This window comes from Colobus angolensis, unplaced genomic scaffold, assembly GCF_000951035.1.
Source record: "Colobus angolensis palliatus isolate OR3802 unplaced genomic scaffold, Cang.pa_1.0 Scaffold53, whole genome shotgun sequence".
NCBI lineage: Eukaryota > Metazoa > Chordata > Mammalia > Primates > Cercopithecidae > Colobus > Colobus angolensis.
The window spans coordinates 1,926,477-1,942,530 of NW_012118821.1; the positions used below are offsets into that span (position 1 = coordinate 1,926,477).

General features: G+C 49.6%; 1 protein-coding gene across 2 annotated transcripts in view; it reads right to left on the reverse strand.

Moving 5' to 3' along the window:
- GREB1 (growth regulation by estrogen in breast cancer 1) overlaps nt 1-16,054 on the reverse strand; it is a 114,203-nt gene that overhangs the window by 4,665 nt on the left and 93,484 nt on the right. For both annotated transcript variants that reach the window (XM_011960885.1, XM_011960886.1), the window contains exons 24-31: nt 12,572-12,730; nt 10,780-10,922; nt 7,805-7,966; nt 5,803-6,007; nt 4,878-5,052; nt 3,642-3,860; nt 2,576-2,711; nt 233-433 (exon numbers count right to left, since the gene is read on the reverse strand). In XM_011960885.1, the coding sequence (XP_011816275.1) occupies nt 233-433; nt 2,576-2,711; nt 3,642-3,860; nt 4,878-5,052; nt 5,803-6,007; nt 7,805-7,966; nt 10,780-10,922; nt 12,572-12,730 (1,400 nt within the window). The remainder of the gene's footprint in view (nt 1-232; nt 434-2,575; nt 2,712-3,641; nt 3,861-4,877; nt 5,053-5,802; nt 6,008-7,804; nt 7,967-10,779; nt 10,923-12,571; nt 12,731-16,054) is intronic.

Below are 16,054 nucleotides of genomic sequence, written 5' to 3' on the forward strand. Positions count from 1 at the left end.
AAAAAAAAAAAAAAAAAAAATTTGGGGGCATCAGAATTGGGCTGGCTTCCTAGCTTTTTACTTCCGGGCAAAGCATCTCAGCTCTCTCAGCTGAATGGCAAAAGCTATAAAGTGGGGTCAACCCCGAGACGAAGGAGTTGAGGACTTAGGATTCAGAGTCCCAGATTCCAGCCCACCGGTTCTAGAGATTTCTCTGAATTAGGGATTCGACAGCACCCCCTCTGAAAGTCACCTGAGATCCCAGGTTAAGGTAACAGTCGACAGACAGCACTGGGTGGTCATGGTTCTTCAGAGAGAGCGGGAAGAAGTGGTGGCTGTGGTGCTGCAGGAACTTCTCCAGCAGGAGCTGGGCGGGCGCCGCGAGGAAGGTGTGCTTGCTGTCCGGGGCACAGATGTACTGGGCCGGCACGACTGCCGCGGAGTTATCGGACACCTGCAAGGAAAGCGGGGGTGTCAGACCACTACCGCCCTCAGGGGCGAGGACCTTCGCATGGCTTCTGGGTGGCACGAGGTGGGCCAGGCATGGAAGCTTGTGTCGCTCAGGGGAATGAACTGAGAACACATACTTCAAGAATAAACTTCTCTGTTGAGAAAGATTAGGTTTTACTCAAGGGAAACATGCAAGAGACACGTCCAAATGAACCAACCCAATCCGTAAGAATTATAGACACTGATCATTCCATGCAGGAAACTGGCTTTCCAGTCTAGAGAAAACAAGAGAACCCACGGGCCTGGGGGATGCAGGCCTCTAGGAGTGGCCAGCTCCCCACCAGAGATCCTGTCCCGGTCCCGGTCCCGCCCAGCCCCGGGGCTCTTCCCACCCACAGCCAGCATCCGAGCCACAGGCTCTTGCTCCATCACCAACACGTTTACATCAGACTCTCACTGGCTTCCCTCCTGTGAGTCCTAGAGAAAAGTCTGGAATTTTCCCATAGCTGGGAAGGCCTGCCTACTTCCCCAGCTCCTCCCCACCACCCTCCTCCCCTTCCTCCATACTGACCTCACTCCTACCCTTCTGCACCTTCACCCACTGAAGGCATCCTGTCCCTGTCCCTGTCCCTGCCTCTGTCCCTGCCTCTGCCTCTGTCCCTGCCCCTGCCCGTGCCCCTGCCCCTGCCTCTGTCCCTGCCCATGTCCCTGCCCCTGCCTCTGTCCCTGCCCATGTCCCTGCCCCTACCTCTGTCCCTGCTCATGTCTCTGCCCCTGCCCTTGCCCCTGTCCCTGCCCCTGCCCTTGCCCCTGTCCCTGCCTGGGCATGTGGCTCACTCTCTTCCTCCAGGTCTCTGCTTTAATGTCACTTTCCCGGGGACTCCCACAGACTCAGGTCTCCCCGCGACACACCGTTCACCTTTGTGGTGCTTCTCCCGATGGTCCTTAACCAGCCACGTGTCTGACATCTGCCCCGGCTGCTGGGCTGTATACTCCTGAGCATGGGGATTGGCTGCTCAGTAAGTATTTAATGAATAAATGAAAACAATGCAGTGATTTCACTCACGTGAAAGATTATAAGACATGACTAGCTTTCTTATGTATAACCAATATGCAATCAAACGTAATAGAAAATTAAGATTATGTTCAAATAATAAAGATAAAATACCTAAGAGTTTTAAAATGACACTGAAGGACATAAAAGGAAAGTTCGTTTTAAAGGCACGTCTGGCCCTTTGATGGAGACATGGTGAAGGTGTCCGTTTTCCCTGATTAAACAACAAACCTCACACAATTTTAAGATCCCAGTGATGGTGTAGGTGGGGGCCTTTTATTTAAAGGTCTTGTGACTTTGCAAGAGAAATGAGAAGAGGCCTCGCACTCCTGGAAAAGGCGCAACACCTGCCTCTGGGGGTCAGCGAAGATGGAGCTGGTGTCCCAATTCAGACCCAGCCCACCTCAGCATAGCTAACACCGTAAACTCAGCAGTTTACAGAGATGAGGAGAGAAAGAGGCTGGGAAAGGCAGCTGGTGGCATTAGGGCAGGTCCAAGACAGACAGAAGTGACAGAGAAAGGGGCCCTGGCCCATAGGACTGGGGAGAGCTTCGGGCAGAGACACACCTGCTGCATTGCTTCCTGGAAGACACAGGGCTATCAAGACTTGCTGTGATTTTACATCTTCATCCCCCAGGCCTGCTTAGCTGGAACACACGTAATCGCACCAGGTCTCTCCCCACCCCGAGGCTGCCCAGTGGACACACAGTGTGACTATGGAGCCAGCCTGCAGAGCCATTCAAATAGTTATGCAACCAGGCACCATCCCAGGGGCCCAAGGAAGAGCGTGGCCCGAGACCTCACCCAGCTGGGGCGGGTGAGAATACACAGGAAGGCTTGGCTGGAGCCTTGCCCCCAGCAGAAGCTTGCGGGATACTGGTTAATATCAGAGGTAGAAGAGAGACCCCATGGAGCCTGTCATTTCCCAGGGCTCAATGCCAATTAAAAACCTTTACTGACCCCACCCAGTAGGGCCCCACCCCACGCGCTTGAAAGAGACACGGCCTCCCCCGATTGCTCGTACCCTCAGTGTGCGTGCCAGGGCGGCCCAGGCGGTGGACATAGAGGCCTGCCCAGCAGCGAGGAGCTCACCTTGGACGTGATGTGGAAGGACCTGTGGCCGCCCACCACGATCTGTTTCTTCATCACGCTGAAGCGGTTGAATCGGCAGAGCAGGAGGCCGGCGCTGTGCACCCGCAGGTTGAAGTCTACATCGTCACACAGGAACCTACTCGGAGCCAGAGGAGGGGTGGGTGTGATGGGGCACGGCTCACACCCTCCGTCACTGCCCCCAGCACCTAGAGTGTGGGTCCCCATCGTAGGGGGCTATGACGGTGGAATGGGCTTCATCCTCACCTCAAGACCTTCCTTACTTTAGGGCAAATGTAAGGCAAAACAGACAAGGAAAACCCACAGGACAGACAGGGCCATCTCTGCACGGGAAAGGCAGCGTGTACCTCACGCTTAAACCACACGAGGTCTGCCCGGTGGTGACCAGAGGCCAAGGGCCAAGTGCACGTGGGAAACGTTACCAACACCACCTCACGCATCGGTGAAAAAGAAAGCAACAAAAAACCTCCGCGGGTAAAAACATGAGCCGCTTTTTACAGCTAAGAAGAACAGGGCTTGGAGGTGAGTGGCCTGCCTGTGCTGCAAAGATGATACACAGCAGAACCCGGGTTCCCAGAGGCCCAGTCAGTCTGGCTCCAAAACCGACCCTCTTCGGGCAGCTGACGCAGGCTGCGGCCCAGTGCCCGGTGCAGACAGGCTCTCCATGGACACTGAGCAGTTGAATCCCCTGGAGATGGGAGCACTTCTGTGACTAGGTATGTACAGAAACCTATGGAAATTATCATTTTCTTCCACGCTAAAGCTCCTAAAAAGCAATGTATTGGGAGAATGAATCGAAACGGCAAGAAAAAAAAAAATCACACAGTCCAATGTAACTCACTCAATAAAGCATCATGAGAATTGGTGAATGAAGCTGAATGATCTGCGAATACTCAAAATTATTCTACACTAAAAAAACTGGGACAAGAGAGAGCAAGGCCAGGCCAGTGCTCACCGCCAGGACGCCTCTGCAGCCGGAGGCTGCCCTCACTCGGGACTCTGCGCCCCCGGGGCCGCCGCCTCCCCCGCCCCAGGTGCAGGCGCTCACCGGTTCTGGTTGTACTGCACGTTCTGGGTCAGGTCCACGTTCAGGATGATGAAGTTGTGCACGTGGCAGCGGGAGAAGGGCTCTCGCACCTCACTGGCCCGGGTCTTGCTGGACCACTTCCGCAGGCCCAGCAGGGCGTAGTGCGTGATGTTGGGGGCCGCCTCAATGTGCTGCATGATGTGCTTCAAAGACACGTTCCTTTCCGACCAGGAGAACTCCCTGCTCGAAGGAGGGAGAGTGAGCCCCTAGGCTGACACCGAGCAGCAGCAAGGCCCTTGGGACCAGGCAGTGTGGCACCGGCTCTCAGACTGCCGTGAACACCTGGACAGGCCAGTACCCTGCACAGGCCCCCGGGGCCAGGCACCCTGCTGGGCGCTTCCCACGGGCACTCATTTCTTCAATGTGCTGAACACATTTGCAGACCATAATTTAGTCAATTCTCACAACAACCCCAAGGCATAGGTATTAATTGCAGATGAGGAAACTAGAACCCAAAATGATTTAGCCACTTGCTTAAAGTCACACAGCAAATAAAAATAAAGCTAGGAGTCAGCAGTCAGGCTAGCGAGGAGGGGTGGGGCTGGGGGCAGCAATGTCCCTTTCTTAATATCGGAGTTGGTTAAATGAATGTGCTCAGCTTGGGAAAAGTTCTGTATATGTATTATACTTTCCTTTTCGTCTTCTATATATTAAATGGATAGTGTGATTTTCTGTATTATACTTCAGTAACAATTGAACAATTTTTTTTTCTGAGACAGAGTCTCACTCTGTCACCCAGGCTGGAGTGAGGAGGCACCATCTCCACTCACTGCAAGCTCTGCCTCCCAGGTTCACACCATTCTCCTGCCTCAGCCTCCCAAGTAGCTGGGACTACAGGTGCCCGTCACCATGCCTGGCTAATTTTTTTGTACTTTCAGTAGAGACAGGGTTTCACTGTGTTAGCCAGGATGGTCTCGATCTCCTGACCTTGTGATCCACCCGCCTCTGCCTCCCAAAGTGCTGGGATTACAGGCATAAGCTACCACACCTGGCCCAAAGACAATTTTTTAAAATTAAAAGCAAGCCAGGCTTGACACGTGAGCTCACTTTTACCACACCCAGGGCTCTGGGAACCACACCCCCCCCTTCTAATATGAGAGGCCCTCCGGTCTTCTGGGGTGGACGCACTCCCCATACAGAGAGTGCACACTCGTTGGTCATCCTTCGTAGGGTGGCAGTGCTGTCAGGCCACCTCACCTGCTTCTCTCCCCAGCAGAGTCGACATCCACCACGTTCCACATCACGCAGGAGTCATCAGAGATCACGATGAAAGGCCAGATGTCCTGCGGCTTGATCCCCAGCTCCTCCTGCCGGTTCCGCTCAAGCTCCAGGTTATGGTAGGACAGCTCCTTGATGAGGAAATGGGCGGCACCTACAGTGGGCGAAGCAACTGGACTCAGGGCTGTCTCGCACCCACACCCACAGCAGGCAGACCCCAGGCAGACCTGCCGCCAAGGCCGCCCAGACAAGCCAGCTCTGACCTTCCTGACATGCATCACCTGTCATAAAACACGGCCCATGGGCTAGGGAGAGAAAACTACAGGGAGGAAAACACTCTCTCCAGGTGGAACACACATTTGCTTTCTTATGCTTTCTTCTCTAACCACTGAAAATGTCAATTTGGCCAGGTGCAGTGGCTCACGTCTATAATCCCAGCACTTTGGGAGGCCAAGGCAGTCAGATCACCTGAGGTCATGAGTTTGAGACCAGCTTAGCTAACATGGTGAAACCCCATCTCCACAAAAATACAAAAGTTAGCTGGGAGTCATGGCTGGTGTCTGTAACGCCAGCTACTCAGGCAGCTGAGGTGGGAGAATAGCTTGAACCCATAAGATGGAGGTTGCAGTGAGCCGAGATCATGCCATTGCACTCCAGCCTGGGCAACAGAGCGAGATTCCATCTCAAAAAAGAAAAAGAACGAAAGAAAGAAAATATCCATTAAAGGGATAACACTGGGGCTGGGGGGAAGACTGCATAAAAAAGTCAAACAAAATGAAAATAGCTTTAAAAGTCCAAAAGTAAAAGGCTTGATGTCACATGTTTAACTTTCGTCTCTAGAATACTCTCTCAAGTGTTCGTTCCCAGGAGTTTGACGGAGTAGATGATGTTAAAGGACACTCACCAACTCCAGCGCTGTTGAAGATACTGGGGAGCACCAGCATGATGTGGTTGGGCCAGTATTTCTTATAAATCGCCATCTCGTATTCCTTGACGACCAGCACGTGCAAATGGCTGGCACCATCCATTGCATGGTACAGATTAAAGAGCCCATGTTCGTGACGGCCAGTGGTTGGAGTGAATGTTGGACTTTTTATATATTCATGGCTCTGCAAAGTACAGGTATCATGAGGTAGAGTGATTGTAAATGTGGCCACAATTAGTCCTTTGACATGACTTTGCAGCATTTTCCATCACAGAATGATGACCATTTCCATACTGCTGGAATTTTCAGCCTTGTGACTTGCTTTTCCCAGTAAAAGGCAGGAAAAATGGCCTTGTGCCAGTCCTGGGCATAACCTTGAGATGACTTTCAGGTTCCACTCCCTCTCCGAACTCTCCCATGCACAAGCCCGGGCTGGCCTGCTGGACGATGAGAGACCACTTGGAGGAGAGCTAAACAGCCTAGCTGAGGCCACCAGCCAGCCCGCAGACAACCTGCTGGCTCACTGTCAGCACGAGTGAGTGAGTACAACCAAGCCCAGAAAACCACCTGGCTGAAGCAAGCTCAACCTGCTAGCCCACAGATCCCAAAGCTAATGCTTATCTGGGAATGGTGTGTTAGGCAACAGAAACTAACTGGCATATAGCAATTAACCAAATTCATTACCCTCTCATATTAGAATCTAATGTTGTGCCCAGAGTACTCATTATTCATGCATGCCTTGCATTTTCCATACACTATGAACACACAATACCCCCCAGTCGTGGCCCCATAGAGCTTAGCCATCCACTCGGGTTGTTATATCTTTTATGTAAATAACTGTTTTCTTCAACTCCTTCCTTAACAATAAGTTCATCTGGCAGAGGTAGGCCCTCTGCTCACTCTGAATTCCTCAAAGCACCTGCCACAACACTGTGAAGCACTGGTGCTCATGGCCAGCTCCGCCAGGAAGGCTGGAAGGTGAGTGGAGTGGTGGAGAAACCCCAGCTCTCATATTTCATCCATGGAATTTCACCGCAACACCCAACCCCAGCCCATGGGTTAGGAGGTAGCTTACAATGAAGGCCTGTTGGGTACACTACAAATATTTTCATTGCTTAATAACAGGCTGCTGGGTCTGAAAGGCCAGGTGCAACTCCACAGGTGCCTGGCACTCTGGAGAAGGAAAAGCAGCCTCTCCACATGGCCTGCCTTGAGTGGGGCTGGGTAAGGAGCAGCCAGCTGACTCTGAGGTGATCAGGTGCACACTGTCAAACCAAAAGCTCTACAAGGAGCATCTCTGTGAGAATGGTCAGAGCAATGGAACATTCAGAACAATCTCTTCAAAAGATAAAAGGAAATGTGTCTTTTAGAGAGACACACTGAGATATCTACATCTCTAGGTATAAATATCTACAGATAGATGACATGATTTGAGGTCTGGGATTTACTTCCAAACAAAACAGGAAGGAAGAAGAGGAGAGAGGGACGGATGAAACAAGGCTGGCCATGAGTTAGCGATTGCTGGAGTTGGTAATGGGCTGGAGAGGATTCACCGTACTGTCCTATCTACCAAGCCTACGCGAAATGTTTCCTGGCAGAGCATTCAAGAAAAGATGGAGCGGATGAACATCTACCCAGCTCCTGTTATCTTCCAGGCACGGAGCTAGGGCCTTTCATCAGTTATTCCAAATAGTTTTCACCACAAGCTTTTGCAAGTTACTACTGTTCAACATTACAATGAGGAAATCAAGGCTTGCAGATATTAAGTGACATGTTCAAATACACAACTAGCAAATGGTAGAGCAAGGCTGAGGCTTGAATTGGAGTGACTCCAGAGCCTGTGTGCGACACCAGCCTCCTCCAAGTTCAGTTCCCGTATCGGTGCCTGCACTCCCTCATCAGGCAGCTCTGTCTCTAGTCCCCCGCTCAGTTCCCACTTGAAGCCACTTGGATCTGCCCCACTAGGTCTCTGAGCCAGTACCTTGTCTGTCACGAGGGGCAGTCGCATGCTCTCCAGCTGGCCTCCAGGTTGGCTGAAGACAAAGTGGTGCTCCTTGGACTTGGGGATGATGAAGTGCAGCTGGATCTCCTCTCCTAGCATGGAGTAAGAGAAGGCAAAGGCGTGCAGGGTGGACTCATACAGCTGGGGTGTGGGGGAAAGGACAGAGCTTGCCATCAGAGTCCGGCCTGCTTTCCAGAAGACCCCAGGCCCACTCTGCTGTGACAATGTGCAGTTCACGGTCACCTCTTCCCTACAGCACAAGAAACCCACAGGGTGACTGCAGTGAAAAGTATAGACACCTAGGTCTGTTGACAGGGCAAGCATGCCCGAGGCCACACCGCCACGGCGAGAGCCTGCTCCCATCCTCAGTCCGCATGGGGCCTCACCCCACTGTGCCACGCAGGCAGCAAGCTTTTTGGTCCCCGTGGCTTTGAACCAGAGCCCTGTTCTAAAGCATTCATGCTACAGAGCTCATTTGTAATTCTAATACGTGTATTTTTCCATCACAGTTACATGCAATTGCATATTAACACTAGCTGCATATGCTTGGACACTCCCCTAACACTTCTCACCTGGCACCGTTCTGTCCTGTGTGCTGCCATTAACAATCCTACAAAGCAGTACTGTCATCATCCCCATTTTACAGATGTGGAAACTGACATTCAGAGACCTTGGGCTCACTCCTGTCACCACGTCTGGCTGTGCCCTTAGTCACCTCCTCCAGCCTCCATTTCCCAGGAGCCTCACACCCCACATCTGTGCACGTGCTGCTCTGGGTGTGACTTCCAGCCCAGCTTTGCCCTCAGCTTGAACATCCTCTTAGGACCCCACCGACTCACAGCCCTCCCTACTGACATCCCCTCCTAGCTTGTGCTCTGCATGCATCCCAAGGTCCCCAGGGGAGGAGGCGGATGAGCACACACTGCTTTCATCTCTGCCATGGCTCTGCTAGACCCACAGAGCCCTTTCTTTGGAAGCAGAGATGAGGGACAAAGGGATTTTGACTGGGGGAGGCAGTTAAGGAGGACACACTCAGGCAGTTTCATAAAAAAGGTCAAGGGAGCCTTGGAAAAGAAAACAGAATGAGCAGGTGCAGGCCACATGGAGACGGCAGCCAGTGGGTCACACGGCCTCTGCACCAGCGCCAGCTGGTTTCAAGCCCCCTCACCGTCCCAGGCCTCCTCGTCTTCCACTGTGGCCCCCAGACCTGCGCACCCCTGAGAACACAGGCCAGGCGCAGCCCAGCCAGCTGCCTCTCCTCCTCCTCTGCGCTCTGGTGTCTGTGGATGCAGCCCGAGGTCCTGACGGCACCACCCACTCCCGACACTGACAGGGATGACTGGGGACTGACACCCTTCAGTCCCTTTCAGTTCCCTACATTTCAAAATCAAGGACGTGTTTTCACATATGCTTTTGTTTGCCTTGAAAGAAAAACTACATCTCCAAGAAACAAAACATTAGGAGAGTTTATCTGGAACAAATGGGATTACTGATTATTTTGACCCTTAAAAAATTGCTCGTATGTTCTTTCTTTCATCTACAGTACAATTGCATACTCAAACAATGAGTGCTGCATCCCCGGCAGCCAAGCTCAAGGCCAGGCAGACAGGGGCTGTTTCCCTCTGCAAAAGGGATGGAAAGAGAGGCCAATGTTCTTGCCTCAGGCCTTTCTGAAAGCAGCCCAAGACATCAGCTGCCCTACACGCCTCTGCTCCCCAGCCAGGCATCTGACTAGCTCCCGCCGACTCTGGTCCTCTCCCTCCGCCCCTCTCTCCCTTGCTTGGGTCTGAAATTAAAAGAAATACTCCATTTAAATAAATCCTCTCCCCTGTTTATAAATAACCAGCCTCCCAGGCACTCCATACACCTCTATGGGACTAAGAGACCAGTCTAAACACAGCTCTACCCACACTGGGCTCCACTTGGAGTCCCTGCTGAAAGAGTCCTCGTTCCTCTCCACGGCGCCCACCAGGCATTTTGTGGTCTGGCCTCTGCTTACCCTCCGAGTTTCATGGCTGAGTGTACCCACTCCAAAGTCTGGGTTCCAGAAACACCCAACCCACATCACTTCCCGTCCCCCGGAAACCCCACCTCCCCTCTCCCACACATGCTGTCCCTCTCCCTTCATCTTATTAATTCTTGGCCCCTTGGCAAATTCTTATTAATTCTTCCAAACCTTCTCTCTTCCGCTCCCCACCCAAACAGGATCCTCATTTATAAAACAGAGACAATGAAAGTTTAGTGTGGAGTAAATAGGACACTAGACAGGACAGTTCCCATCCAGTGCACCGTGAGTGGCTTGCAGGTGTGGCTTCAGGTGACCCACCAGAGCCTGAGGCAGCCAGAGCCCTGGGTCAGCAGCCTTATCCATTTCTATGTGTCCAGGATAAATATTTTCTATTGCATAAAAGGTTGGGAGAGATTGATATATAAAAAGTGCCTAGGCACATTGCCTAGTATGCAGTAGGTGCTCAATAAATGCAAATTCCTCCTCTTGTCAGTGGATTTCTGTGCCTCAACCATAGTACTCTTTTTGCCTGCTTCACATCATTACGTTTTGCTTATGTGCACATCTCCCTCCTAGACTGAGTGTGGAGGATGGGGACAGAGTTGATTCAGCTCTGCACCCCCAGTGCCTGGTACAGAATAAGCACCTGGTGAGCATCTGCTGCATTGGACTAACTTCTGAAATCACTGGGACCTAAAGATGATGACCACTTCCACGGCTGGGTAACTTGGCCACTGATAAACACACAACCCCAGGAGAACCGTGGTGCTCTAGTTCCAGCAATAATTCCACAGACAATTGAAGGGAACAGAGGATGTAAACAGACCAGGAAGCCAGGGCTTCCAGAACTCTCTATCTCCTACTCTGGAATGAAAGGGTGAGAGAGCAGGGGAATGGACGATGTGGGCCAAGGTGAAATGCCTGGTGGGGAGCTGCGAGGGCCTACCTGGTAGCGGGGGTGGAAGCCCATGTACTGGTGGCACTGCTCGCAGTGGTGGTAAGTGTTGTATGCTGCGTACTTGGACAGTCTCATCCGTGCCGTCTGACGCCGCACATAAAGGTCCTCCGGCTTCCGGGACATCCCTCTGTCTGCACCAAATTCCCCAGGATTAAAAAGCAGCAGGGAGCAAAGCAAATATTGTCCCCTGCCTGCTCAAACAGAAACCAAAATGCTCAAAATGACCAGACAACAGGATTCTGTCCTGTTGGGGAGGACTGCCTCTCACCTCCCTGGGCCCTGATGTGACAGCTGGTCAAAGGAGACAATGAAGGACCACAAAAGTGTCAGTGGAATAAACTAATTAAGGCACTGTCCATATCATGTCTTACTGTAGACTAAAAACATTTCATCAGCACCTATGTAAAGATCCACTATACAATTTAAATCGATTGCCAACTTAACATGCCAGCACTGAATGCAGATGAACGGCCCCTTGTTTTTCTTTTTTTGTTTGGTTTTTGGAGACAAGGTCTTGCTCTGTTACTCAGGCTGGAGTACAGTGGCATGATCTCAGCTCACTGCAACCTCCGCCTTGCAGGTTCAAGTGATTCTCCTGCCTCAGCCTCCTGAGTAGCTGGGATTACAGGTGCATGCCACCACACCTAGCTAAGTTTTGCATTTTTTGTAGAGATGGGGTTTTGCCATGTTGGCCATGCTGGTCTCGAACTCCTGACCTCAGGTGATCCGCCCACCTCAGCCTCCCAAAGTGCTGAGATTACAGGCGTGAGCCACCACACCCGGCCCCAGCTTGTTTTTCAAATGACCTGGCCGATTAAGATTTTAACACTCTGCCTTCATTAGAGACTGGCCTACAAGAAGGATCCTTGGTGCAAGGGATCTATTCTGATAGCAAAGATGATAAAGTTGTTGGTTTAAAATGGAGTCTGGTGGGTCACTGATATGGTTTGTCTCTGTCCCCACCCAAATCTATCTTGAATTGTAGCTCCCATAATTCTTACATGTTGTGGGAGGGATCTGATGGGAGATAACTGAATCATGGGGGCAGTTTCCTTAATACTGTCCTCATGGTACTGAATAAGTCTCACGAGATGCGATGGTTTCATAAGGGGTTCCCCCTTTTGCTGGGCTCTCATTCTCTCTTGCCTGCTGCTACGTAAGACGTGCCTTTCGCTTTCCACCCTGTTTGTGAAGCCTCCCCAGCCACGTGGAACTGTGAGTCCATTAACCCTCTTTTTCTTTATAAATTACCCAGTCTCGGGTATGTCTTTATCAGCAGCAGCATGAAACGGACTAATACAGTCATTTCGTTTCTCATGGCATTTACCAAACCTTTCTAATCTAAGTTTATAATCGCGCTGGCCCCGGTACACTGCAGCGTCAGCACACCATGGATGTCGGGGATACCTAAGGGGGAGGGAAAAATCAAGACATCGGGGGAGGAGAGGTGAACACGTGTACCCGTTTTGACAATTCCAAATTAGTAAGTAAACATACACATCTTTTATCTTATATTAGCGAGTCCTCAGAATATTCCAATGGTGACAAATCAGTAAGGGTGTCGTCATCATCTCTTAGCACTTCCTGAGCAACACTCTTCACCTCACTGGTTTCCACTCCTCCCTTCCTCATACAGGGAGGTGGTAACCTCAGTTCTATACTAGGTATGGCAGGTTAATTCATCACCACCTGATTTTATGCCTAACAAAATCCAGCTCGTCCCTTCAAGAGGCTGTGCCCATGCACTTTGGAAGGTGAAACAAGAGGTTCAAAGTCTGACCTTCACTCTTTATACTCTGATAGTGTGAACAAATCAGGCTGGCATCTTCATACTTCGGGTCATGAATGATGTAGTCAAAGGGCAACTTCTTGAACAGCTCCAGGTCTGGCCAGGGGTCGCTAAGCTGGAGATAATGCCAGTCAGATTCTTCTCTGAGGTCTACAAGATTGGTAGAAACATAGATGTGACAAAATAGGAAGTGAAAACAATTTACAGTCATGCGTCGCTAAACAACACAGAATACATTCTGAGAAATGCGACATCAGGCGACTCTGTCACTGTGCTAACATCCTAGAGTGCACGTACACACCTACACTGCACAGCCTGCTACACACTAGGATATATGGTGTAGCCTACTGGTCTTTGGCTACAAACCTGTGAGCATGGGTGTCCAATCTTTTGGATTCTCTGGGCCACAATGGAAGAATTGTCTGGGGCCACACATAAAATACACTAACACCAATGATAGCTGTTGAGTTTAAAAAGAAAAAAATTGCAAAAAGAAATCTCATAATGTTTTCAGAAAGTTTACAAATGTATGTTGAACCGCATTCAAAGCTGTCCTGGGCCACATGCAGCCCGTGGGTTGGACAAACTTGCTATATAGCATGTTATTGCACTAAATACTGCAGGTAATTGTAACACAATGTGAAGCATTTGTGTATCTTGGCCAGGCGCGGTGGCTCATGCCTGTAATCCCAGCACTTTGGGAGGTCGAGGCAGGTGGGTCACCTAGGGTCAGGAGTTTGAGACCAGTCTGGCCAACATGGTGAAACCCCGTATTTACTAAAAATACAAAAATCAGCCAGGCATCGTGGTGGGTGTCTGTAATTCCAGCTACTGGGGAGGCTGAGGCAGGAGAATCACTTGAACCCAGGAGGCAGAGGTTGCAGTGAGCCTAGATGTCGCCATTGTACTCCAGCCTGGGCGACAAGTGCAAAACTCCATCTCAAAAAAAAAGAAAAAAGAGAATTTGTGTATCTAAACATAGAAAAGGCATGGGGGAAATATGGTATAAAAAATGTAAAAGGGTGCACTATACCGGGCACCCATCATGCATGGGGCTTGCAGGACTGGCAGTTGTTCCGGGTGAGTCAGTGAGTAAGTGGTGAGCAAATGTGAAGGCCTGGACATGGCCGTGCATTACTGGAGACTTTACACTCTCCTCTTAGGATATACTCGATTTATAAATGATAGTTTTCTTTCTTCAATAATAAGTTAACCTTAGCTTACTATAATTTTTTTTTATGATTATACTTTAAGTTCTAGGGTACATGTGCACACGTGCAGGTTTGCTACATATGTATACATGTGACATGTTGGTGTGCTGCACCCATTAACTCGTCATTTATATTAGGTGTATCTCCTAATGCTATCCCTCCCCGCTACTCCCTCCCCACAATAGGACCCAGTGTGTGATGTTCCCCTTCCTGTGTCCAAGTGATCTCATTGTTCAATTGCCACCTATGAGTGAGAACATGCGGTGTTTGGTTTTCTGTTCTTGCAATAGTTTGCTGAGAATGATGGTTTCCAGCTGCATTCAGGTCCCCACAAAGGACACGAACTCATCCTTCTTTTTATGGCTGCATAGTATTCCATGGTATATATGTGCCACATTTTCTTAATCCAGTCTGTCACAGATGGACATTTGGGTTGATTCTAAGTCTTTGCTATTGTGAATAGTGCCGCAATAAACATACGTGTGTATGTGTCTTTATAGCAGCATGATTTATAATCCTTTGGGTATATACCCAGCAATGAGATGGCTGAGTCAAAAGGTATTTCTAGTTCTAGATCCTTGAGGAATTGCCACACTGTTTTCCACAATGGTTGAACTAGTTTACAGTCCCACCAACAGTGTTCCTATTTTTCCACAGCCTCTCCAGCACCTGTTGTTCCCTGATTTTTTAATGATCGCCATTCTAACTGGTGTGAGATGGTATTTCATTGTGGTTTTGATAACTTTTTTACTTTATAACCTTTTTAACTCTTTGACTCTTTTGTAATAACACTTAGCTTAAAACAAATACATTGTACAACTGATCAAAAATGTCTTCTTTCTTGATATCCTCATTCAATGAGCTTAATATTTTAATTTTTCTACTTTTATTTGTTTTTTATTGTTGTTGTCATTTTTCTTGAGACAGAGTCTCGCTATGTCACCCAGGCTGGAGTACAGTGGCACCATCTCGGCTCACTGCAACCTCCCCCTCCGAGGTTCAAGGAACTTTCCTGCCTCAGGCTTCGGAGTAGCTGAAATTACAGGTGCATGCCAACACATCTGGCTAATTTTTGTACTTTTAGTAGAGACGGGGTTTCACCATGTTCGCCAGGTTGGTCTCAAACTCCCAGCCTTGCCGCACTAGAAGGTCTTTAGGGGCAGTAACATTCAGGGAGCTGTCATCTCCTACGAGAACAATGCCTTCTTCTGAAGTCTCTCCTGAAGGACCTGCCCAAGGCTGTTCTACAGTTAACTGCTTTTTAATAAGTAGAAGTATACTATCATAAAAGTATGGTAACCACATAAACCAGTAACAGCTGTTTATAATTATCAAGTGCTATGTACTGTACATAATTGTATGTGCTAGACTTTTGACAGTACTGGCAGTGCAGGTTTATTTACACCAGAATCACTACAAACACGAGTAATGCCTCTTGCCACAGCATTCCGATGACTACGAATATCACTAGGTGATAGGAATTTTTCAGTTCCCCTAGAATCTCATGGGACCAGTGTCACAGATGCAGTCTATTCACCAAAACATCATTATGTGGTGCACGACTACGTTTTAAATGTGCACAAAGGATGATGCTTGGAGTGCAATTGTTATTGAGTCTGTGGGCTGCTGGGAAACCCCATTGTATCTGCAAGGCTCTTGACACATATTCCATTTTCAGGATTGTTCTAATGAGGCAAGAACGTGCATTCAGAGCTATCTCCATCCAGAGGAACAGCCTTGTGCTGTTTGCTGTGAGAATGGCTTTGCTCTCCTGTCCCAAGTCTGACTTCCACTCCGGCCAGAGTCCTGACCCAGAGGACCTCAGCCCTGTGCTTCACCCCAGCACCGTCTTCCCAGGTGACCACCCTGGTGGCCAAAGCCACCAAAACCTGCATAGCTTCCTTTCTTGCCTCTATCTAAATGCTGCCCAGCCCATATGGCTCAGTTCCTGTCACTCCACCTGTAGAAAGGCTCTTGGAGTGCTCCAGCCCAGGGGCTTCTCCCTTCTGATGCCAACAACATTTGTAGTCCAAACCAGTTTTCCATTTGCCATGTCTCATCTCACATGGTGATCATTGTAGTCTATGGTGCCTAATAAATGTCTGTCAGCTAAAAGGTAGAAAAATCTAGTTGGCCCAACTCAAATTATAAAACATGTTGATTATATTAAATACATGTCCTACTATAGTGCACACATGGGCAGAGTGCATGTCCATAGGAAGGCGGGGGAGAAATGCCTATGAATTTTTTTTTTTTTTTTTTT